General features: G+C 40.5%; 1 protein-coding gene across 1 annotated transcript in view; it reads right to left on the bottom strand.

The window, feature by feature from the left end:
- Positions 1-22,972, bottom strand: part of LRRC63 (leucine rich repeat containing 63) — a 29,596-nt gene extending 6,624 nt beyond the window's left edge. The window contains exons 1-6 of the mRNA XM_068984757.1: positions 22,759-22,972; positions 15,657-16,334; positions 15,143-15,211; positions 11,110-11,270; positions 6,124-6,222; positions 1,946-2,082 (exon numbers count right to left, since the gene is read on the bottom strand). Of these exons, the coding sequence (XP_068840858.1) occupies positions 1,946-2,082; positions 6,124-6,222; positions 11,110-11,270; positions 15,143-15,211; positions 15,657-16,334; positions 22,759-22,972 (1,358 nt within the window). The remainder of the gene's footprint in view (positions 1-1,945; positions 2,083-6,123; positions 6,223-11,109; positions 11,271-15,142; positions 15,212-15,656; positions 16,335-22,758) is intronic.
- Between the last annotated feature and the right edge of the window lie 2,952 nt (positions 22,973-25,924).

Here is a 25,924-nt window from a genome sequence, read left to right as displayed (position 1 = left end):
AAATAAAACCCATAACGCAATATCTTTACTCCCTTAGAATTGATTCTTTCTTTATTAATACATTTTATGTGTGTTTAATATATTTTATATGTTCACTTCAGTTCAGTTGCTCGGTCGTGTCCGACTCTGCGACCCCATGAATCGCAGCACGCCAGGCCTCCCTGTCCATCACCAACTCCCGGAGTTCACTCAGACTCAACATCCATCCAGTCAGTGATACCATCCAGCCATCTCATCCTCTGTCGTCCCCTTCTCCTCCTGCCCCCAATCCCTCCCAGCATCAGAGTCTTTTCCAATGAGTCAACTCTTTGCATGAGGTGGCCAAAGTACTGGAGTTTCAGCTTTAGCATCATTCCTTCCAAAGAAATCCCAGGGCTGATCTCCTTCAGTCCAAAGGACTCTCAAGAGTCTTCTCCAACACCACAGTTCAAAAGCATCAATTCTTCGGCGCTCAGCCTTCTTCACAGTCCAACTCTCACATCCATACATGACCACAGGAAAAACCATAGCCTTGACTAGATGGACCTTAGTCGGCAAAGTAATGTCTCTGCTTTTGAATATGCTATCTAGGTTGGTCATAACTTTTCTTCCAAGGAGTAAGCATCTTTTAATTTCATGGTTGCAATCACCATCTGCAGTGATTTTGGAGCCCCCCAAAATAAAGTCTGACACTGTTTCCACTGTTTCCCCATCTATTTCCCATGAAGTGATGGGACCAGATGCCATGATCTTTGTTTTCTGAATGTTGAGCTTTAAGCCAACTTTTTCACTCTCTACTTTCACTTTCATCAAGAGGCTTTTTAGTTCTTCTTTGCCTTCTGCCATAAGGGTGGTGTCATCTGCATATCTGAGGTTATTGATACTTCTCCTGGAAATCTTGATTCCAGCTTGTGTTTCTTCCAGTCCAGCATTTCTCATGATGTACTCTGCATATAAGTTAAATAAGCAGGGTGACAATATACAGCCTTGGTGTACTCCTTTTCCTATTTGGAACCAGTCTGTTGTTCCATGTCCAGTTCTAACTGTTGTTTCCTGACCTGCATACAGATTTCTCAAGAGGCAAGAGTATTATATGATACTTATATGTATAAGTATTTTTACACAGTAATGATATAATTTTTATATACTTTTTAATTTTTTTAATGACTGAATAGTTTTACAATGTATGAATATAGATCTTGTTGGATTGTTAATGGCAAACAATGCTAGATGAACAATTTTATTAACAAATTTTGATGTACATTCTTAATTACTATAAGAACCCTCTTTTGCAAAACATTGTTCAACTCTTTAAGAGTCCCTGTGCTCTTAACTCTTTGCCCTTAACTTACATTCAGTTTGTTAAACTCTAACTAGAAGAAATACCTTGTTTTGGCATTTGGTTAGGGTTTTGGTTCAAAACTTTCATTAGGAGTTAAACAGTTACCGGTCCATACGTGGAAAAAAAAAATCCATCTCTTTTATATCCATATGTCAACATTCTTATTGGAGTTTAAAGGATCTGAGATATCATACAGGTAGATTCTTAAGTTTATAGATTAGGAAATTGAGGTCTAGAATGGTTAAGTGATTTTCTCCAGATCAAATAGAGAGTTCTCAATTATAAGGCTAGAATTCTTAATTCCAAGTTCAGAGTTCTTTCCATATCCAAAGAGGCTCCCCAGGGATAGGTATAAGGCTCTCCCCCGAGCTTCTTTAGATGACTTCATCCACACTCAGATAATGCGTGTTTAGTTACCACCCCCACATCAATTGCCATCAATGTAGCTTATAGGTTTTTTTTTTTTTTAATAAGATAAAAAGAATCAAGTCCCCTAACAGGAGCAGAAGAATTATTATCAAATGGCTCAAAAGTAGCTAGCTGCTTTCAAAAGGGAGATTGATCATTTTCTAAATTATAAATTCTTTATTTTCTGTGTTTATAATCTCAGACTATCAACCTTACCCAGGTGGAAGAGTGGTAATCAAATTAAAAGCAACATTCAAAGATTTAAGGAGCTTAAGTTGTTGAATTGTAGAAGGGATTTCTTTGATAGGATTATTTCTCAGATTCAGTATTTGCAAATTTTTAAGACAATATATCTAAGGAATAGAAAAGAGAAATAAACATGAGTAGAACAATAAACCCTTTGAACCAAAGCAGAAAAATCAGTAGCTGACACTCATTTTTCTCAATATATCACATATCTCAATAAGTACCTTTGCTAAGCCTTCAAAATAACTAACCCTCATTCATATCTATGATCTGGTGAGATAGTGTAGCTACTATATTTATATATCCTTGACTCAAGGATGTTCCTTTTCTAAATGGGGAGATCATCCTGTTTAATCAATCTCCTGGTTTCGTAAGAAGCAACTATGCAAAGAATGAGGAATGTGAGAGATTCCTGTGTGATGTATCTTCTCCTATACTTTTACTCTTAACCTCTTTGTCTCTTTCTCTCTTAAGGGTATCTACTTTAGACAGAATGTCACCGGGGCTTGTCTTTTTAAGTCCGGTCTGACACACTGTAGTTTTTGCTTGGGGTGTTTGAATGTATTCACATTTAATACTACTATTGACATGGCTGGGTTTACATCCTAGTTTAACTTGCAGTGTTCCATATGTCTTGTCATTTTTGTTCCTCATCTACTGTCTTTGTCTGCATCAACTGAGTATTTTAGAGTATAGCATTTTAATTACTTTAATGATTTTTTCCCCCACTATATTCTCCCCAGTTATTAGTGATTGCTCTAAGGCTGGTAATATACTCCTTGACTTATCAGAATCTACTTCAGATTTACACTAATTCCAGTGAGATATGGAAATGTTACTGAATAGCTCTATGCCCTCTTCCTTTTTTGTACTATAATTGTTATACATACTACATTCATATATGTTACAGACCTAACAATACATTATTTAATTACCACTGTATGTGATTTTGTGGCCAAGAGAAGAAAGGAGACCAAGTAAATAGTTGTATGGTTTGTTACATTTACCATTTTTGCTTTTGCTTTTTTCTATCCTAAACTATTTCAGTAGGCTCTGTCCTCTGCCAGCATCTACCACCTTCAATTTTTCATGAAACTTGTAATGAATCCAGTCACCACATTTACGCCAGCCTCTGGTCTTCTATTCACTTCTTTCACACTAAGATAATAACTTGGCATCATTTGCCTGCCCCTAGTAAAGCACCTCCAAGTCTGGATATTGCCATTTTCATTGGAATATTTTATCTATAGCTATACAACACGGATCTGCCTTTTAATGGCAAGTTCTACTTATTTCTATCACTTTAAAAATGAGCACTTTATATTTTACAACAGAAAATCTCCCATACAGTTATACATTTTAGTGGTTAAAGTATTCTTTGACAGATCCATATGTCTCACATATAACTTGTTTAGAAGAAAGGTTAAAATTAACATGAAGAACTAAGATCCCTATACTCCTCAGGAATTCTTGTCATTTTTGTCTTAGTCAAATTAAGCAAACTAGTGTGACATACTCAAAAAGAAAAAGTAACTCTTCTAGTAAAAATAATAACACAGTTGTTGTTGAGTCGCTAGTTCAGTTCAGTTCAGTTCAGTCACTCAGTTGTGTCCGACTCTTTGCGACCCCATGAATCGCAGCACACCAGGCCTCCCTGTCCATCACCAACTCCTGGAGTTCACTCAGACTCATGTCCATCGAGTCAGTGATGCCATCCAGCCATCTCATCTTCTGTCGTCCCCTTATCCTCCTGCCCCCAATCCCTCCCAGCATCAAAGTCTTTTCTAATGAGTCAACTCTTCACGTGAGGTGGCCAAAGTACTGGAGTTTCGGCTTTAGCATCATTCTTTCCAAAGAAATCCCAGGGCTGATCTCCTTCAGAATGGACTGGTTGGATCTCCTTGCCATCCAAGGGACTCTCAAGAGTCTTCTCCAACACCACAGTTCAAAAGCATCAATTCTTTGGCGCTCAGCCTTCTTCACAGTCCAAAGCTCACATCCATATATGACCACTGGAAAAACTATAGCCTTGACTAGATGGACCTTTGTTGGCAAAGTTTCAACATGCTATCTAGGTTGGCCATAACTTTTCTTCCAAGGAGTAAGCGTCTTTTAATTGCATGGCTGCAGTCACCATCTGCAGTGATTTTGGAGCCCAAAAAATAAAGTCTGACACTGTTTCCACTGTTTCCCCATCTATTTCCCATGAAGTGATGGGACCGGATGCCATGATCTTCGTTTTCTGAATGTTGAGCTTTAGGCCAACTTTTTCACTCTCCACTTTCACTTTCATCAAGAGGCTTTTTAGTTCCTCTTCACTTTCTGCCATAAGGGTGGTGTCATCTGCATATCTGAGGTGATTGATATTTCTCCCGCAATCTTGATTCCAGCTTGTGCTTCTTCCAGTCCAGCCTTTCTCATGATGTACTCTGCATATAAGTTAAATAAGCAGGGTTGAGTTGCTAAGTCATGTCCAACTCTTTGTGACTCCATGGACTACAGCAAGCCAGGTTTCTCCATCCTTCACTGTCTCCCAGACTTTGCTCAAACTCATGTCCATTGAGTCGGTGATGCTACCTAACCATCTAATCCATGGGACATAGTGAAGAGTTCTGATAAAATGTGGTCTCCTGGAGGAAGGAATGGCAGACCACTCCAGTATTCTTGCCATGAGAACCCCACGAACAGGATGAAAAGGCAAAACACAACATTATAGAGAAATTATGAAAATGTATGTTTTCAATACTGCATATTTGAAACAGAAAGCAAGTCAGTTTGCTGGAAATCAATTTGCTTTAAAAGTTAATATTCTAGAAATCAATTCATGAAACAGTAAAATACCCTATGACCAATTAAACAATGACTAAGCCATCACTTCATGGGAAATAGATGGGGAAACAGGGGAAACAGTGTCAGACTTTATTTGTTTGGGTTCCAAAATCACTGCAGATGGTGATTGCAGCCATGAAATTAAAAGATGCTTACTCCTTGGAAGGAAAGTTATGACCAACCTAGATAGCATATTCAAAAGCAGAAATGTTACTTTGCCAACAAAGTTCCATCTAGTCAAGGCTATGGTTTTTCCAGTGGTCATGTACGGATGTGAGAGTTGGACTGTGAAGAAAGCTGAGCACCGAAGAATTGATGCTTTTGAACTGTGGTGTTGGAAAAGACTCTTGAGAGTCCCTTGGATGGCAAGGAGATCCAACCAGTCCATTCTAAAGGAGATCGGTCCTGGGTGTTCACTGGAAGGACTCATGCTGAAGCTGAAACTCCAATACTTTGGCCACCTCATGCGAAGAGTTGACTCACTGGGAAAAGACTCTGATGCTGGGAGGGTTTGGGGGCAGGAGGAGAAGGGGACGACAGAGGATGAGATGGCTAGATGGCATCACTGACTCGATAGATGTGAGTCTGAGTGAACTCCGGGAGTTGGTGATGGACAGGGAGGCCTGGGGTGCTGTGATTCATGGGGTCACAAAGAATCGGACACGACTGAGCGACTGAACTGAACTGAACTGGACTGAAAGACACAGAAAACATAATCTGTCCTGAGCTTCCCTGGTGGCTCAGATGGTGAAGAATCTGCCTGCAAGTGCAGGAGACCTGAGTTTGATCCCTGGATCAGGAAGACCCCTGGAGAAAGTAATGGCTATAATTGTCCTCATTAGTCATAATAACATATTTATATAAAATGACATTGAATTACCTCTTCCCATATCTGATTATCCTTGGTATGTTTACTGAGCAGATTATCCTATTTCAGCCTATGATAATTAATACTTGTTACAACATCATATTACCTGGTCACTAAAGATCGTCTTTAAAGCTTCCAATTAACATAGATAAGGTATATCTTAGATTTTATTCAGAATCAGGAAAAAAAATAATTTTACATGCATTGTTTAATTATGAGAACATATTTGAGAACCAGACTATAACACAGTCTTTGAGGATTTTGTCATTAGGACTTCCTAAGAAAAATGTACTATACTTTTGGTACTTTTGAAAGTAAGCCTTTTTGGGTGCAATCTAAATACATTTACTTTACAGTAACTCCAAGGTGCCATAAGTGTCTATTTTAAACTAATAATTATTATAAATAGTAAGAAATTATGATAATCGATACAATGATAAAATGGACTTACTTCTGTGGGGAAGTCACAGATGTTATTATATGATAAATTAAGATATACCAACTGGAAAGCCAAAGGTGTTAGATCTGGACAATTTAGGAGAAAAAAGCCCTAGAAGAAAGTGACAAGAGAAAAAGTTAATTATTTACCATGCACAAAATATTTTATACAAGAGTTTAAAAAGATGAGCATTTTAGCCTTTCATGATAATAACTTCTTAAATATGTAAATAAACAAAATAGAAAAACTACCAAGTATTTATGCATGTAATAAATACAGTGTTATATGTGTGACAGGCATTATTTCAACTAATAGCAAGCAAACACTTGTTGACTGTCTACTACATGCTGAAATAAATAAATATATTTTATATTTAATTCTCTTTACCCCCTATTTTTCATGTCTCTACTTCTATTTCTCTGTTATCTTTTTATTAATCTATCTAAGATTTTTTTAACTGCCTAAATATGCTAATTTCTGACTTAGGAAAATGTATGCCTTAATTTGGACTAAAATTTTTCCATTTTATCACAGTTGTTGTATTTATTGGGAAAATATTGTTCTTATTATTTTGTTATTTTCTATTTTAATGTCTGAGAAAATGTGATGATTTCTCCTTTTTAAGTTTTGAATTTGGTGTTTAGAGTTCCTTTTTTTCTTAATCATATCATGGATTTATCAATTTTATTAATTAATTAACAAAGGGTATTGATCCATAGTTTTCTTGTGGTATCTTCAACTTCCTACGATATCTGGGTTATACTGATAGCATAAAATGTGTTCTGGATTGTGATATTTTTACTTAGTAAAAATATATATTTGGTCATCTGAGAGACCGAAATATATTTCTTATATACAGTTGCACTTCATCCATGGTTCCTGGCTACTGGCTCCCAGAACCCTTGGAATTTCCTAGGCAATATGAGCAATGGGAACATTTTTTGCCATAATAGTTATTTCCTTATCTTCAGTTCCTGAAGTTGTTTCAGAGCCATGAAGGCAAAATGAGTGTCTTGTTATTCATAACAAACCCCTCTATAGCACAACTGTCTTTATGTAAATGTAGTAACTTTTGAAAAGCTCCTAAGGATGGAGACTGGTTATCAGAGGAACCCACCATGTGATTAGAAGGTTAGAACTTTCAATCTCCTCACCTCTGAAGAGGTGGACAATTAAAGACTAAGCTCAATCGCCAATGGTCAAAAATTTAGTCAATGATACCCATGAATGAAGCCTCCGTAAAACCAGAAGAACAGAGTGTGGAACGTTCCAGGCTGGTGAACGCATGGAGATTTGGGGAGAGCAGCACCTGGAGAAGGTGTGGAACCTTGAACCCTTTCTTCATATCTTCCCCTATGTATCTCTTCATCTGGCTGTTGATTCATATCCTTTAATATCCTTTGTAATAAGCCAGTAATCAAGTAAGTAAGTCGCTTTTCTGAGTTCTGTGAGCCGCTCTAGGAAATGAATGGAAGCCAAGAAGCGGGTTGTGAGAATTTCTGATTCATGGCCTGTCAGTCAGAAGTATGGGGCTTCCCAGTGGCACCAGCGGTAAAGAATCCTCCTGCCAGTGCAGGAGACGTAAGAGCCGCAGGTTCAATCCCTGGGGTGGGAAGATCCCCTTGAGGAGGAAATGGCAACTCACTCCCGGATTATTGCCTGGAAAATCCCACGGACAGGGGAGTCTGGTAGGCTACAGTTCATGGGGTCGCATAAAGTCCAACATGACTGAAGCGATTTAGCATGGACGTGGTCAGAAGTATAGGTAACAACTTATGATTGGCATCCTGAGTTGGAGGGGGTCCTTGGAACCTCCAATCTGTAGCTGGTTGGTCAGAATCGCAGGTCAACATCCTGGGCTTGTGATTGGTGTCCAAAGTGGAGGGCAGTCTTGCGGGACTGAGCACCTTCCCTGTGGAACCCAGTGTTATCTCTGGATAGATACTGTCAGAACTGAGTAGAACTGTAGAACACCCAGCTGGTGTCCAAGAATTGTTTTGTGACGTGGAATTCCCCTATTCAGCAGTGGAATTGGGTTGTGTTCCTACCTCTTTTATTTTCTGCAAGTTTTAGAGAAGGATAGATGTTTATTTTCCTTTAAACAATCAGCAGAATTCACCCATGAAGCCATTCGGTCCTGCATTCTTTGTTTGGAAGTTTTGATTATTTATTAAATCTATTCACTTTTTAGGGGTCTGCTCAAATTTCTAGTTCTTGTTGAGTCAGTTTTGTTAATTTGTGATTTTCTAGAAAATGTTTCATTTCATCCAGGATATTTAGTTTGCAGGCATATAATTGTTCCTACTGTCCTCTTATAATACCATTTACTTCTGTGTTTACTTATAATCCCATTTACTGAAGCCAGGAGTAACTTTTCCATTTTCATTCCTGATTTCATTTATTCGTACCTTCTGTCTTTCTTTTTTAGTCTAGCTAAAGGTCAACTTTGTGGATGTTTTCAAAGAACTAACTTTTGGTTTCTTTGATTCTCTTGCTTTCCTGTTCTGTTTCATGTATCGCCATTCTAATCTCTGTTGTTCCCTTCTTTCTGCTAATTTTGGATTTAGTTTGCTCTCTTAATCAAGTTCCTTAAAGTACAAAGTTAGGTTGTTGATTCGAGATCTTTCTTTTCCACATATCTATTCCCCACACATAGCAGTGTATCTCCCAATATCAACATTTCACACACCAGTATGTTTTGTTATAATCAATGGGCTAACGTTGCTATTGTTCAGTAGCTAAATCATGTGCAGCTCTTTGCAACCCTACAGGCTGCAGTATGCCACGCTTCCCTTTCCTTCACTATCTCTGGGATTTTGCTCAAACCCATGTCCATTGAGTCGGTGATGCCATCCAACCATCTCATCCTCTTTTGTCCTCTTCTCCTGTCCTCAATCTTTCCCAGCATCAGGGTCTTTTCCAGTGAGTCAGTTCTTTGCCTCAGGTGGCCAAAGTATTAGAGCTTCAGCTTCAGCATCAGTCCTTCCAGTGAATATTCAGGGTTGATTTCTTTTATGGCTGACTAGTTTGATCTCTTTGCAGTCCAATGGACCCTCAAGAGTCTTCTCCAGCATCACAGTTTGAAAGCATCAATTCTTCAGCTCTCAGCTTTCTTTACGGTCCACCTCTCAAATTCATATATGACTATACAGATCTTTGGCAGTAAAGTGATATCTCTTCTTTTAATACACTATATGGGCTAGTCACAGCTTGTTTTTCAAGGGCAAGCGTCTTTTAATTTTGTAGCTGCAGTCACAGTCTACAGTGATTTTGGAGCCCAAGAAAATGAATCTGTCACTGTTTCCACTTCTTCCCCTTCTATTTGCCATGAAGTGATGGGACCAGATGCCACAGTCTTTGTTTTTTGAACGTTAAGTTTTAAGCCAGTTTTTCACTCCTTTTTCACCCTCATGAAGAGGCTCTTTATTTCCTCTTTGCCCTTGGCTATTAGGGTGGTATCATCTGCAGCTTGTTGATATTTCTCTTGGTAATCTTGATTCCAGCTTGTGATTCATCCAGCCCAGCATTTTGCATGATGTACTCTGCATAGAAATTAAATAAGCAGGGTGACAATATACAGGGAGCCTTGACGTACTCCTTTCCCAATTTTGAACTAGTCCTTTGTTCCATGTCTGGTTCTAACTGTTGCTTCTTGTGCTGCATACAGGTTTCTCAGGAGGCAGGTTTGGTGGTCTGGTATTCCCATCTCTTGAAGAATTTTCCACAGTTTGTTGTGATCCACACAGTCAAAGGCTTTAGCGTAGTCAATGAAGTAGAAGTTTTTTCCTGGAATTCCCTTGCTTTTTCTATGATCCAACAGTTTGATCTCTGGTTCCTGAACTTTTTCTAAATCCAGCTTGTTCATCTGGAAGTTCTCGCTTTACATACTGTTGAAGCCTAGCTTGAAGAATTTTGAACATTACTAACATTAGCACTAGTCTGGTCAAGGCTATGGTTTTTCCAGTGGTCATGTACGGATGTGAGAGTTGGACTGTGAAGAAGGCTGAGCACCGAAGAATTGATGCTTTTGAACTGTGGTGCTGGAGAAGACTCTTGAGAGTCCCTTGGACTGCAAGGAGATCCAACTAGTCCATTCTAAAAGAGATCAGTCCTGGGTGTTCACGGGAAGGAGTGATGCTAAAGCTGAAACTCCAATACTTTGGCCACTGATGCAAAGAGTTGACTCCTTGGAAAAGACCCTGGATGCTGGGAGGGACTGGGGGCAGGAGGAGAAGGGGATGACAGAGGATGAGATGGCTGGATGGCATCACTGACTCGATAGACGTGAGTCTGAGTGAACTCCGGGAGTTGGTGATGGACAGGGAGGCCTGGGGTGCTGCAATTCATGGGGTCGCGAAGAGTCGGACATGACTGAGCAACTAAACTGAACTGAACATGAGCATATCATTATCAACCTAAATCCAAAATTTATGTCAGAGTTCAAAGTTTGTGTCATATATCCTATGGGTCTTGACAGATGTATAATGAAATGTGCTCATTATGATAATATTAAATCATACAGGATAATTTCACTTCCCTAAAAAACCTCTTTGCTCCTGCTGTTCATGCTTCCCTCCCTCCCCCCAAAACCATTATGAGCACTGATAGCGTTACTGTCACCATGGTTTTACCTTTCTAGAATTTTGTTGTTGCTATTCCTCATTCACTCCATTACTACCTCCTTGGCATCCAATTAATTTTTTGTAATCTGTCATGTTGATTCCTTTCTCATTCTCTTTTGTGTATATTTTATAGACAGCGCCTTAGGAATGGTTACCATGAAAATTAAATTGGCATCCTAAGTTTAAAACATCTAGCTTGGATTGATACCAAGTTAACTTCAAGAGAACACAAAACTGTTCTTACTATGCAGCTCTGTCACCCCAACCGCTTCATGTTGTTCCTTCAATACCATGGAGAGTAACCTAAGTTAGGAAACCTAAAGAAAAAATATCTGACAATACAACAGGAAATTGCCATTAAAAGTACCAAGCATACCTTCAGATTAAGTGCATTTCTTCCATGAACTTGACAGTTTATTATGGCCAGGTTGGTCATGGCTAGTATTGTTTCATAGCGTGTTGCCACAATAGTCTTGAAACCTTCACCTTGTATGACAGGTACCACTGTAGGATCTATTTTTTTAGATTTAATGCTACCTAAATAAAATAAAACAAACGTGAAACATAAATGTGTCATCACTTAGAGTGAAACATAAAAGGTATTTGTACTGTAACAATTATTGCTGTCATTGGTTAGTCACTGAATCATGTCAGACTTGTTTGCGACTGCCAGGCTCCTCTGTCCATGGGATTTCCCAGGCGAAAATACTGGAGTGGGTTGCCATTTCCTTCTCCAGAGGATCTTCCCAACCCAGGGACTGCAGGCATCTCCTGCGTCTCTCGCATTGCAGGTAGATTCTTTATCAACGAGCCACCAGGGAAGTTTCTATGATAGCAGTGAAAAGTGAAGATGTTAGTCACTCAGTTGTGTGTGACTCTTAGGAACCCCATGGACTGTAGCCTGCCAGGTTCCTCAGTCCACGGAGTTCTCCAGGCAAGCATACTGGAACAAGGAGCCATTCCCTTTTCCAGGGGCTCTTCTTGACCCAGGGATCAAACCTAGGTCTCCTGCATTGCAGGTAGATTCTTTACTATCTGAGCCACCAGAAAAGCCTGGTAAGTCAACAGAAGTAGGTTACCTAGATACATCCTTTGGAAGAGATTCCTTTAAATCTTCAAACCTCATGTTCGAGATTCCCTACAACCTTCATCCACCCAACCTCAGTTGGTTCTACTGACCAAACTTTTTAATATCAGATGGCACAGTTGTCTTTCAAAAAGAAAACCATAAGCTAATAGATTTCTACCTCAATAATTTAGATTCCATCAGATTTTTATACTATATATAAACATATCTGATTTTACAATGAATTAGACAAACAACTTCTTGCTGCATGAAATGAAGACAGGGCATCATATAAACATATCTCAGATAGAGATCACATCCCAAGGCGCAACCTTGCTTTTTCCTTAATATCACCTTGACACATGATTCCAATACCCTATGTAACTCAGTTTGAAGACCTCACACAGGGAAAGGAAAATAAAAACCTAAACAGCTCAGAAGTAGCCAAACAGCAACCACCTGCATTTACTTTATCATGATCCTTGTGGGTTTCACCTTTCCTCAAGAATGGTCTACTCAAGGGATTTCCCTGTCGGTCCAGTGTTTAAGACTCTGAACTTCAAATTCAGGGGGTGAGGGAGTGCTGGTTCAGTCCCTGGCTGGGAAACTAAGATCCCACATGCAGCTTGGCCAAAAATAAATAGAACTATCTTTGAAAAAAAAAAAAAAAAGGCCTATTTAAGCAGACACCCAGGAGTGGCAGGAAGATATTTTGAAATATATTTTACACTCCCAGCCATTTTTGCTGTATTACTTTCACCAACAAATTTTATCATCTCAGTAGCTCTTATATTATGCTTCAGTAAAAAGAAATGGGGCATGCTAGACCAGAGAAAACAATGTTCAGTTGTTAGTTTCTAAAATAGACCCACTTCAGGTCAACAGATGTGAAAGTTAGCCACAGAATGAAGATGTATGATGTGATACAGAGATTCCTTGTCTTGTGGGAGGGAAGAGAGCGACAGGAATGGAGAATGAGTGAAGACATAAGTCTGCGGCCTGCTTTCTGTCCACCCACGCTCATGGCTAAGCTCACACAGTTGGTTTCTGATTGAAAGCTAGGGAGATGGAGGTGGCAGAGGTGGTTAGAAATTCCCTGACAGATCTCAGAAGGATCTGAGGATGCTAAAACTCACCTGGAACTTTTAAAGAGGGAAACATCAGAGAGGAATAAACTCTGTAAGTTAGAGATGCTAACCTGATTTGTTCAGGCCTATGACATGGAGGGGCTTCTCAGCGGTTCAGTGGTAAAGAATTCGCCTGCAATGCAGGAGATGCAGGAGCTGAGGGTTCAATTCCTGGGTCAGAAAGATCCCCTGGAGAAGGGAATAGCAACCCACTCCAATATTCTTGCCTGCAGAATCCTGCAGACAAGAGCCTGGTGGGCTACAGTGCATGAGGTTGCAAAGAGTCGGACACGACTTAGCAACTAAGCACACACACGCACGTGACATGGAGGACACCCAGAAGGAAATTTATGTCACAGATAGGGACAGGGAGCGGCTAGAAGGCTAGCGTGCGCAGAGAGCCCTGTGGTTGCTACAGTTAATGATATTACACACATATATTTGAAAGTGTATCTGAAAGTTGCTGAGAAAGTAAAGTTTAAAATTTTCATCACAAGAAAAAATTGTGAAGGGATGGATATTAACTAAATGTATTGTGGTAATCATTTTACCATATATTCATGTATCAAATCAGTGTGCTGTTCATTTTAAATGTATACAGAGTTACATGTGAATTATATCTCAATGCAACTGAGGAAAAAAGAAAGTTTTATGGTTGGAGTGTTCTTCTGTGTAAAGTGTGAGATTGAAAAGTGTTAGTCACTCAGTCGTGTCCAACTCTTCGAGATCTCAAGGAGTACGGCTCGCCAGGCTCCACTGTCCATGGGATTTCCCAGGCAAAAATACTAGAGTGGGTAGCCATTCCCTTCTCCAGGGGATCTTCCCAACCCAGGGATTGAACCTGGGTCTCCTACATTACAGGCAGATTCTCTACTATCTGAGCCACCATCTCCTACTAAACACATCCATTGAATCCCTAATTTGCTATATTATGCTTCCTGTTCTAAAATTTTATGTGATTATTTTTTTTTAAATTTCAGTTCTCTGATAAAATTCTCCAACTATTTTTTTTCAACATAGTAACCACAATTATTTTAAAATCCTTGTTTGAAAATTCCAGTATCTGCGATTCCAGTATGTGCGATTCTCATCCTATTGCCTGTTTCTTTCTACTGGTTTTCAGACAGTTTATCCTATTTTTAGGATGTTGAAAAAAAAATTGTGATTTTACAATTTAAAGCTGGACATTCTGGATAACAATTTTAAAGGGTCTGGATAATATCTTCTGTCTCTAGGTTTTCTTTGACTGGACAGGAATTATCACTGTGATTTAGCAAGGATTGGTTTTGAGTTTTGTAGGGGATAACCTATTTTAGTTTTGTCCTTTCTCCTCAAACACCATTCTTATTCCCAAGGCATGGGTCCTCTGGGTCTTCAACTGAAAGCTTACCAAAGCCCTTCCACTTCAACAGAGCTTGAAAACTTTAAGAACTGTCTCCTGTGCAACTGGTAAAATTCATGCTCACTTAGTTAGCGTCTCAGCCGATGTTTCCTGCTGTGTTCCTTAGTGCGTCGTCCAGCACGCACCCAGTTTGGAAACCCCCAACACCCTTAACACCCGTGGGTCTGTTTCTTCTGCGTATTCTTTCTGCTAGCTCCCATTCATTTTGTCTTTCTTTGTGTACCTGAAAACTGTGAACTGCTAACTACACATTATTTGTGAAATTGTTTATAGAAATAATGTGAGGTGTAGGATGAAGTAATCTTTCTTTAAACGTGAGTTTTCATTTGTTTCTGCTCGGTAACTAAGGTCAAAACACTTAAAACAGTGCTGGCACACGGCAAGAAGCTATCATGATGCCATATCAGTCTTCCCCACTCAGATTAAGAATACTCTAGCTTTTATGATCCCAACATCAATACAAAGTTGGGTTTATAGTCAGCACTTTAAAAATAGTAGCTGGGGATTTCTGCAGTGGTCCAGTAGTAAAGACTGTGTTCCAAATACAGAGGGCCCGGATTCGATCCCTGGTCAGGGGACTAGAGTCCGCATGCTGTAAGTAAAGATCCTGCATGCTGCCCCCAAGACCCGGTGCAGCCAAATAAATTAAAAAAAAAAAAAAAAAGTTGCTGAGTAAATAGTTTAAGGAAATGATAATGAGGTGTGACATATGTGTGAATCACACACATATACACAAATGCACAAAATCACAACTACTTCCATGGTGAGAGAATCATGCATATAATTTTTTAAAGAACAATATAGACCTATTTACCTTCATGTAGGCTCAGCATGCTTTGCGTTGGGACAGTTTCTATATGTTCATGTTCTGTTACACGGCTTTCTAGAAAAAACATTAAAATAGGCCCATGGTTAGATGTGCGTGAAATTTCATGTTGAGGATGGGTTATCCATGGGAAAAAAAAAATGCACCCAGGAAGGCATCCATCTGCACTGGCATTCTGCTTCTAGAGTTCATCAAAACCACCTTATGGAGGCCCATTTTCATTCCTACTGCTCTTTTTTATGAGCTTCTCTGATCCTTTGAAAGGCTTTATCTGGTTCCCATCACCACCGTCGGGGGTGGAGTTTCCAATCTGTCCTTGGCAGACATGCAAGGTGAGGATTTCTGTCACTGCATTCTGCCCCATCTATTAAACATACAGGCGAAAAGGAATCCCATCATTCTATCCTGCAAACCCGAGGAGGAACCACCATGTGCTGGGATGCTCCTCTGCCTTTGCTCTACTTGACCCCATTATTACAGACCACCTCCAGACTGGATTTACCTATCACAGACTGTCTTAGAGGTTTCCTTGGTAAAACTGGTGACGGTATGAGCATGGGACCTGGGAAATCAGTAATATTGAGTGTCACCGTTCGGCTGTGTACACGGCCAGACCACTGACTCGCGGCTTTCACAGGCGTGGTCCTCGGTACAGGGATCGGCACTGTTGCGCTTAAACGCAACAGGGGCTGCTTAAAAGTATAGATGCTGCCCTCTTGTAAAAAGTGCTCAGAGTGAACCTCCTTGAGCTTGGGACTAGGCACTGAAGGAGTGGCACCTGGAACTCTGGAGAACTCCGAAGAGAGAATCAGAATGTCTTTTAAAATGCTGGTGTAAATGTTTTGTATTTTTAATGGCCCTTCTGATTTCTCTGCTCCTTCCATTTTGCTTACTTCTTTCCCAAAAACCCGAGCCGAAGCTGAACGACACCTGGGAAAAAATATGGAACCAGTAGCAGTCTCTGGAATGTGCCAACAGACGTGCTTAGAAGACTTTTTAGTTGTTGAAATAGTCATCACTCTGCGTTGCACATGATGATCAAGGAAGAGGTTTTGAATACTGACAGGGGTTTGTGCTCGATCCCTTGGAACGACAGGAAAACTAGTTTTATCTCTTTCAAATGAAGTGGTTTTTTCTTGGATGAAGTGTACTCGTGGTAGGCTAGTTTCACCAGTCCCAACTAAACCAGAAAAAAGAAAGCCGAATTAGATTATCTTTATCAAGGTGTCAGGAGAAAAACTATTAATGTATTAGCATTCATAGCTTTTTTTAATCCACTCACCCTCCCTCACTTTCTTAAGATGTTTCGGTATATACTCACTCAATTATCAGGACTTTTGTTTAGCTAACAGGGATAAAGTGTGAGTGAACAATTGGAGAACTGAAAAGGCTAAACTGTGTTAGAGTATGGAGCTATTCTTGGAAGAATAGAATGGATGAAGAGCATGACATAAAGGGAGATTTTTGAACAGTTGCCACTAAAATCTCTGGCAATATAGAAAGTTAAAATGACTTGAAGTTGGGCTGTTTATTATTTATCATTATCTCTTCCTCATTTGTCACTTCTTTGAGGAAGGATTTACATTTCTTTTCCAAGCCAGATGTCAGACCAAGGTGTCTTTTGAGCATGATAGCATTCTGATACTGGCTAAAGGTACCACAGGTTCATCTGGGTTACAACCAGAAGTATTCTTTTCTCTCTTAGGTCCAGAAAATGCAATGTGCCTGCATTCTTAGGGACTTCACTACATCCCTATTATGCTTTCTCTTTCTGATTTGCTGGAATGTTAAATGACGTTTTTGTCTGTTGTCTCAGTTGAGCACAATAAATGATAAGGACTTCAGTATTCTAATGAGATAATAGATTCGTTAAGGCAAGATTTGGCCAGAGATGGCCAAAGCAAGTCCAACTCTGTTGTTCATACATGAGAGATGGCAAGAGGCTGATCTGTATTTGTAGAGGGGATTTTCTCTGAATAGAGCTCTTGGAGTGTTTTGTGTTTTCCTGATCTTCCTCTCCTTATGGTGTGTGAAAGAAGGATTTATCCCCACTTCCAACCAAGTTAGGGTCTAAATCATCTATAGAGAACAGAAGTGTATGCCACAAGGAGAAAATAATCTCTCACCACTCCCTACCATGGTTTCCCCACCCTCATACATCCACGGAGTAACAAAAATGATTCGGCCCTTCTAGTGTTGTATCCCAACTGCAGGAAGACAAGAGAATCCTTGAAACTACTTGACCTCTACCCCCTGGCATTTGGTGGGGGGGAGGGGGAGCAGTGCAGAGACTCAGGACTGATGGTCACCTTCACTCTTAACTCCTTAACTCTTCCTCACCCATAGCCCCCACCTATGAAAATACCAGAAATTACGAGTGAGGCAAGAGAAGCAAAAGAACAAGGTATTTCTCTGGGCTTGTATAAAAATTAGCAGACCTAGTCTGAGTTGAGTGAAAGGCCAAGGTTTAACCGCATGCAAGATGAAAATATCGGTTTAGATTGGACTTGTGGTTTAATAGGATTTCCCTGATGGCTCAGACAGTAAAGCATCTGTCTACAATGCGGGAGACCCGGGTTCGATCCCTGGGTCGGGAAGATCCCCTGGAGAAGGAAATGGCAATCCACTCCAGTACTAGGACTGGAAAATCCCATGGAGGAGGAAAGTCCCACAAGAGGAGCCTGGTAGGCTACAATCCCATGGGGTCACAAAGAGTCGGACACGAAGAGCGACTTCACTTCACTGTGGTTTGATATCTAAAAATGAGACAAGGCTAATAGATGAAAGTGACTAGAAAAGCCTTGGGAGAGAGATGTCACATCTGATAAAGGGCTTGTATCCAAATAAAGAGCTCTTAAATTCAACAAATAAGAAAAGAAGCTAGGACTTCCCTAGTGGTCCACTGGCTAGGACTCTGGGCTCTCAAGATAGGGGGACCAGGTCTGATCGGTGGTCAGGGAGCTACATCCTGCACTCTGCAACTTGCGGACAAATGAATAAATACTTTTTTTTTAAGCCAATGAACATAGATACTCCAGCATTCTTTTGATTAGTGTTAGTATGAGTATCTTTCTCTGTCCCTAAGATATACCCATTCAAATGCAGAGTTCCAAAGAATAGCAAGGAGAGATAAGAAAGCCTTCCTCAGTGATCAGTGCAAAGAAATGGAGGAAAACAATAGAATGGGCAAGACTAGAGATCTCTTCAAGAAAATTCAAGATACCAAGGGAACATTTCATGCAAAGATGGGCTCAATAAAGGACAGAAATGGTATGGGCCTAACAGAAGCAGAAGATATTAAGAAGAGGTGGCAAGGATACACAGAAGAACTGTACAAAAAAGATCTTCACGACCAAGATAATCACGATGGTGTGATCACTCACCTAGAGCCAGACATCCTGGAATGTGAAGTCAAGTGGGCCTTAGGAAGCATCACTACGAACAAAGCTAGTGGAGGTGATGGAATTCCAGTTGAGCTCTTTCAAATCCTAAAGGATGATGCTGAGAAAGTGCTGCACTCAATATGTCAGCAAATTTGGAAAACTCAGCAGTGGCCACAAGACTGGAAAAGGTCAGTTTTCATTTCAGTCCCAAAGAAAGGCAATGCCAAAGAATGCTCAAACTACCACACAATTGCACTCATCTCACACTCTAGAAAAGTAATGCTCAAAATTCTCCAAGCCAGACTTCAACAGTACTTGAACCATGAACTTCCAGATGTTCAAGCTGGTTTTAGAAAAGGCAGGGGAACCAGAGATCAAATGGCCAACATCTGCTGGATCATCGAAAAAGCAAGAGAGTTCCAGGAAAAACATCTATTTCTGCATTATTGACTATGCCAAAGCCTTTGACTGTGTGGATCACAATAAACTGTGGAAAATTCTGAAAGAGATGGGAATCCCAGACCACTTGACTTGCCTCCTGAGAAATCTGTATGCAGGTCAGGAAACAACAGTTAATCTGGACATGGAACAACAGACTGGTTCCAAATAGGAAAAGGAGTACGTCAAGGCTGTATATTGTCACCCTGCTTATTTAACTTCTATGCAGAGTACATCATGAGAAACGCTGGACTGGAAGAAACACAAGCTGGAATCAAGATTGCCGGGAGAAATATCAATAACCTCAGATATGCAGATGACACCACCCTCATGGCAGAAAGTGAAGAGGAGCTAAAAAGCCTCTTGATGAAAGTGAAAGAGGAGAGTGAAAAAGTTGGCTTAAATCTCAACATTCAGAAAACTAAGATCATGGCATCCGGTCCCATCAGTTCTGTTCAGTCGCTCAGTCATGTCTGACTTTTTGGGACCCCATGAACTGCAGCACGCCAGGCCTCCCTGTCCATCACCAACTCCTGGAGTTCACCCAAACTCATGTCCATTGAGTTGGTGATGCCATCCAACCATTTCATCCTCTGTCGTCCCCTTCTCCTCCTGCCCTCAATATTTCCCTGCATCAGGGTCTTTTCAAATGAGTCAGCTCTTCGCATCAGGTGGCCAAAGTACTGGAGTTTCAGCTTCAACATCAGTCTTTCCAATGAACACCCAGGACTGATCTCCTTTAGGATGGTTGGATGTCCTTACAGTCCAAGCGACTCTCAAGAGTCTTCTCCAACACCACAATTCAAAAGCATCAATTCTTTGGTGCTCAGCTTTCTTTATAGTCCAACTCTCATATCCATACATGACTACTGGAAAAACCATAGCCTTGACTACATGGACCTTTGTTGACAAAGTAATGTCTCTGCTTTTTAATATGCTGTCTAGGTTGGTCATAACTTTCCATCCAAGGAGTAAGCACCTTTTAATTTCATGGCTGCAATCACCATTTGCAGTGATTTTGGAGCCCCCAAAATAAAGTCAGCCACTGTTTCCACTGTTTCCCCATCTATTTCCCATGAAGTGATGGGACCAGATGCCATGATCTTCGTTTTCTGAATGTTGAGCTTTAAGCCAACTTTTTCACTCTCCTCTTTCACTTTCATCAGGAGGCTCTTCAGTTCTTCTTCACTTTCTACCATAAGGATGGTGTCATCTGCATATCTGAGGTTATTGATATTTCTCCCAGCAATCTTGATCCCAGCTTGTGGTTCTTCCAGCCAAGCATTTCTCATGGTGTACTCTGCATATAAATTAAATAAGCATGGTGACAACATACAGCTTTGACATACCCCTTTTCCTATTTGGAACCAGTCTGTTGTTCCATGTCCAGTTTTAACTGTTGCTTCTTGGCCTGCATACAGGTTTCTCAAGAGGCAGGTTCAGGTGGCCTGGGATTCCCGTCTCTTTCATAATTTTCCACAGTTTATTGTGATCCACACAGTCAAAGGCTTTGGCATAGTCAATAATGCAGAAATAGATGTTTTTCCTGGAACTCTCTTGCTTTTCGATAATCCAGCAGATGTTGGCCATTTGATCTCTGGTTCCCCTGCCTTTTCTAAAACCAGCTTGAACATCTGGAAGTTCATGGTTCACGTATTGCTGAAGCCTGGCTTGGAGAATTTTGAGCATTACTTTTATAGAGTGTGAGATGAGTGCAATTATGTGGTAGTTTGAGCATTCTTTGGCATTGCCTTTCTTTGGGACTGAAATGAAAACTGACCTTTTCCAGTCTTGTGGCCACTGCTGAGTTTTCCAAATTTGCTGACATATTGAGTGCAGCACTTTCACACCCTCATCCTTTAGGATTTGAAAGAGCTCAACTGGAATTCCATCACCTCCACTAGCTTTGTTCGTAGTGATGCTTCCTGAGGCTCACTTCACTTCACATTCTAGATGTCTGGCTTTAGGTGAGTGATCACACCATCGTAATTATCTGGGTTGTGAAGATCTTTTTTGTACAGTTCTTCTGTGTATCCTTGCCACCTCTTCTTAATATCTTCTGCTTCTGTTAGGTCCATACCATTTCTGTCCTTTATTGAGCCCATCTTTGCATGAAATGTTCCCTTGGTATCTTGAATTTTCTTGAAGAGATCTCTAGTCTTGCCCATTCTATTGTTTTCCTCCATTTCTTTGCACTGATCACTGATGAAGGCTTTCTTATCTCTCCTTGCTATTCTTTGGAACTCTGCATTCAAATGGGTATACCTTTCCTTTTCTCTTTTGCTTTTCCCTTCTCTTCTTTTCACAGCTATTTGTAAGGCCTCCTCAGACAGCCATTTTGCATTTCTGCATTTCTTTTTCTTGGGGATGGTCTTGATCCCTGTCTCCTGTACAATGTCACGAACCTCCATCCATAGTTCATCAGGCACTCTGTCTATCAGATCTAGTCCCTTAAATCTATTTCTCACTTCCACTATATAGTCATAAGAGATTTGATTTAGGTTATACCTGAATGGTCTAGTGGTTTTCCCCACTTTCTTCAATTTAAGTCTGAATTTGGCAATAAGGAGTTAATGATCTGTGCCACAGTCAGCTCCTGATCTTGTTTTTGCTGGCTGTATAGAGCTTCTCCATCTTTGGCTGCAAATAATGTAATCAATCTGAATTCAGTGTTGACCATCTGGTGATGTCCATGTGTAGGGTCTTCTCTTGTGTTGTTGGAAGGGGGTGTTTGCTATGACCAGTGTGTTCTCTTGGCAAAACTCCATTAGCTTTTGCCCTGCTTCATTCTGTACGCCAAGGCCAAATTTGCCTGTTACTCCAGGTGTTTCTTGAATTCCTACTTTTGCATTCCTGTCCCCCATAGTGAAAAGGACATCTTTTTTGGGTGTTAGTTCTAAAAGGTCTTGTAGGTCTTCACATAATTGTTCAATTTCAACTTCTTCAGAGTTACTGGCCGAGGCATAGACTTGGAATATCTTGATATTGAATGGTTTGCCTTCATAATGAACAGAGATCATTCTGTCGTTTTTGAGATTGCATCCAAGTACTGCATTCATACTCTTTTGTTGACCATGATTTCTAATTGTTCTCCATTTCTTCTAAGGGATTCCTGCCCACGGTAGTAGTTATAATGGTCATCTGAGTTAAATTCACCCATTCCAGTCCATCTTAGTTCACTGATTCCTAAAATGTCGATGTTCACTCTTGCCATCTTCTGTTTGACCATTTCCAATTTGCCTTCATTCATGGACCTAATATTCCGGTTCCATGCAGTATTGCTTTTTATAGCATTGGACCTTGCTTCTATCACCAGTCACATCCACAACTGGGTATTGTTTTTGCTTTGGCTCCATCCCTTCATTCTTTTCTGGAGTTATTTCTCTGCTGATCTCCAGTAGCATATTGGGTACCTACTGACTTGGGGAGTTCCTCTTTCAGTATCCTATCATTTTGCCTTTTCATAGTGTTCATGGGGTTCTCAAGGCAAGAATACTGAAGTGGTTTGCCATTTCCTTCTCCAGTGGGCCACATTCTGTCAGATCTCTCCACCATGACCTGCCCGTCTCGGGTGGCCCCACATGGCATGGCTTAGTTTCATTGAGTTAGACAAGGCTGTGGTCCATGTGATCTAATTGGCTAGTTGTCTGTGATTGTAGTTTCAGTCTATCTGCCCTCTTAAGCCCCCTCTCAATACCTACCATCTTACTTGGGTTTCTCTTACCTTGGATGTGGGGTGTCTCTTCATGGCTGCTTCAGCAAAGCTCAGCCGTTGCTCCTTACCTTGGATGTGGGGTATCTCCTCATGGCTGCCGCTCCTGACCTTGGACGTGGAGTATCTCCTCCCAGCTGCCGCTCCTGATCTTGGGCGTGGGGTAACTCCTCTTAGCCGCTGCTCCTGACCTCGGACATGAGGTAGTTCCTCTTGGCCACTCCTGATCTTGGATGTGGGGTAGCTCCTCTTGGCCACTCCTGTGCCGCGCATCCGCTGCTCCATCACTTCATGGGAAATAGATGGGGGAACAGTGGAAACAGTGGGAGACTTTATTTTGGGAGGCTCCAAAATCACTGCAGAGGGTGACTGCAGCCATGAAATTGAAAGACACTTACTCCTTGAAAGACAAGTTATGACCAACCTAGACAGCATCCTAAAAAGCAGAGACATTACTTTGCAAACAAAGGTCTGTCTACTTAAGGCTATGGTTTTTCCAATGGTCATGTATGGATGTGAGAGTTGGACTATAAAGAAAGCTGAGCACCAAAGAATTGATGCTTTTGAACTGTGGTGTTGGAGAAGACTCTTGAGAGTCCCTTGGACTGCAAGGAGATCCAACCAGTCCATCCTGAAGGAAATCAGTCCTGAACATTCATTGGAAGGACTGATGCTGAAGCTGAAACTCCAGTACTTTGGCCACCTGATGTGAAGAGCTGACTCATTTGAAAAGACCCTGATGCTGGGAAAGATTGAGGGCAGGAGGAGAAGGGGATGACAGAGGATGAGATGGTTGGATGGCATCACCGACTCAATGGACATGAGTCTGAGTAAACTCCAGGAGTTGGTGATGGACAGGGAGGTCTGGCATGCTGCAGTCCATGGAGTCGCAAAAAGTTGGACATGACTGAGCGACTGAACTGACTCATTTTTATATTTAAAGGGAGTTTCTTGCAGACAATATGTAATTAGCTCTTGTCTCTTATCTACTGTGACAGTTTCTATCATTTAGTTGGCATACTTAGACCATTCACATTTACCAAATGACTGACATTGCTGACTTAACATCTGCCTCATTTGTAAAGTTTTCTGTTTGTTGCAGCTGATTTACTGTGCCATCTCTTTAAAAACCTTGTGTTCTTCTTCTGTCTTTTCTGGTTTTAGTTGAGAATTTTATGAGTCAGTTTCTATCCTTTGGTTTCATTCCTCTGTTAGCATATCAGTTACACTTATAAAATTATTTTAAATGCTTGCCCTAGAGTTTGCAATAGATATTTACAGTGAGGCTAAGTCTACCTTCAACAAACACTACACTGCTTATTGGCGATGGTTAGTATCTTTTAACATTGTAGTCCCAATTCTTCCCTCCATTCCATATAAAATTGCTGTCATCCATTCCATTTATCCCTGTACTATACTCACCCAATATATTGTTATTATTATTGCTTAGGTTAGTTACCTATTAGATTGAGTTACCTATTAGATTAGATCACTTTTCCTTTTCTGATACTGTTCTTTTTTTAGGCAGACCTGAGGTTTTTTTGTTGATCAAACAGTGTGTAACACCTTCTCTTACTAACCAATTTAAATCATTTTCTTCTTTCAAAGTCTACCTTAAACCTTATACTGGATGGCTAAAATTCAGGGATTTTCCTGTAAGATATTACCAACCCAATGCAATCCACCTTTCTTGATTAACACAATCCATACTTATTGTTCTCATTAATTAATTCAACAAACATTTAACACCTCCTCAGACAGTAAAGAATCCACCTGCAATGTAGGACACCCGGGTTCGATCCCTGGGTCAGGAAGATACCCTGGAAAAGGGAATGGTTATCCACTCCAATATTCTTGCCTGGAGAATCCCATGGACAGAGGAGCCTGGTGGGCTATAGTCCACGGGGTTGCAAAGAGTTGGACATAACTGAGAGACAAACACTTTTTCACTTTTTTACATGTGCTAGCTGTACACATAGTGCTGAGAGTACAATTACACAGCAGAAATCTTACTGCCATCAAAGGTCTTGCAATTTAATATAGAAAATAGGCTTCCCAGGTGGCGCAGTGGCAAAGAATCTGCCTGCCAATGCAGTGGACTCAAGTTCGATCGCTGGGTCAGGAAGATCCCCTGAAGAACGAAATGGCAACTCACTCCAGTATTCTTGCCTGGAAAATACCATGGATAGAGGAGCCTGGAGGGATATAGTCCATGGGGTCAGAAGATAGTCGGACACTATTTAGTGACTAAACAACCAGTCTTCTTGCCTGGGAAGTCCTATGGACAGAGGAGGCTGGCGGGCTACGGTCCATGGGGTTGCAAAGAGTTGGACACAACTGAGCAACCGATACTACTAGGCAGGTAAACAGTTATACTAGAGAATAAGAGGTCAGCAGAGGGTAGGTCAGGGATACTCTGGGACCATAAAGGAAAGTACCCTGACTGGATGCAAAGAGAAGAGGTGCTTAGGGAAATCTGCCCAATGAAGATGATATCTGTTTCTCAGTTCAGACTTCCCTATTTTTGGATACATTTCTCCATTATTTCTATTTTTTTTCTTTTAGAATGTTAAAATTCTACTTTTCCAATAGACTCTTCTGCCATCAAAAACTATACCAATCTCCTCTATAATTAAATTAAATTTCACTTCACTTTTACTAATTTCTCAAGCCTTAGCTCATGCCCCATTGCTGCCCCAGGGTTTCTCACATTTATGAACTGCTGCTGTCTGTACCATTAATTGGACATAAATTCGATGCTGCTTTGTATTGTTATTTTAGGTTCTCATTGTATGCATATCAATACATACAATAGAGTTTAACTAGAGGTCTTGAAAAGTCCTGAAAGACAGGGACCAGATTTATGTCTTTAATTCTCTACAGCATTTAGCGTTGTATGCAAATCGTACATATTTATTTCAATTTTATTTCAACACTTGACTACTCATTTTTATAAATTGTACGTCAGACATTTTAGGTATTTATTCATTCATTCATTCAACAAGTATTTTGAATACCTATTACATGCAAAGTACCCTGCCAAGAGCCTTTCGGGACATAAGATTAACAATAGTCAAGGTCATTAACTATCCGAGTTGCCAATGCAAGATGATCCATCCCTGCACTCCCTCCCCACCCCTCATCCCCACCACAAAAAGAATTATCCAGCTCAAAATGGCAATAGTGAGAAACTCTGTGCCAGATGATGAACTTCAACAGAAAAACAAATAGAAAACT

This window comes from Capricornis sumatraensis, chromosome 12 (genome assembly GCF_032405125.1).
Source record: "Capricornis sumatraensis isolate serow.1 chromosome 12, serow.2, whole genome shotgun sequence".
In the NCBI taxonomy this organism is placed as follows: Eukaryota; Metazoa; Chordata; class Mammalia; order Artiodactyla; family Bovidae; genus Capricornis; species Capricornis sumatraensis.
This window is presented reverse-complemented; position numbering and strand designations above follow the sequence as displayed.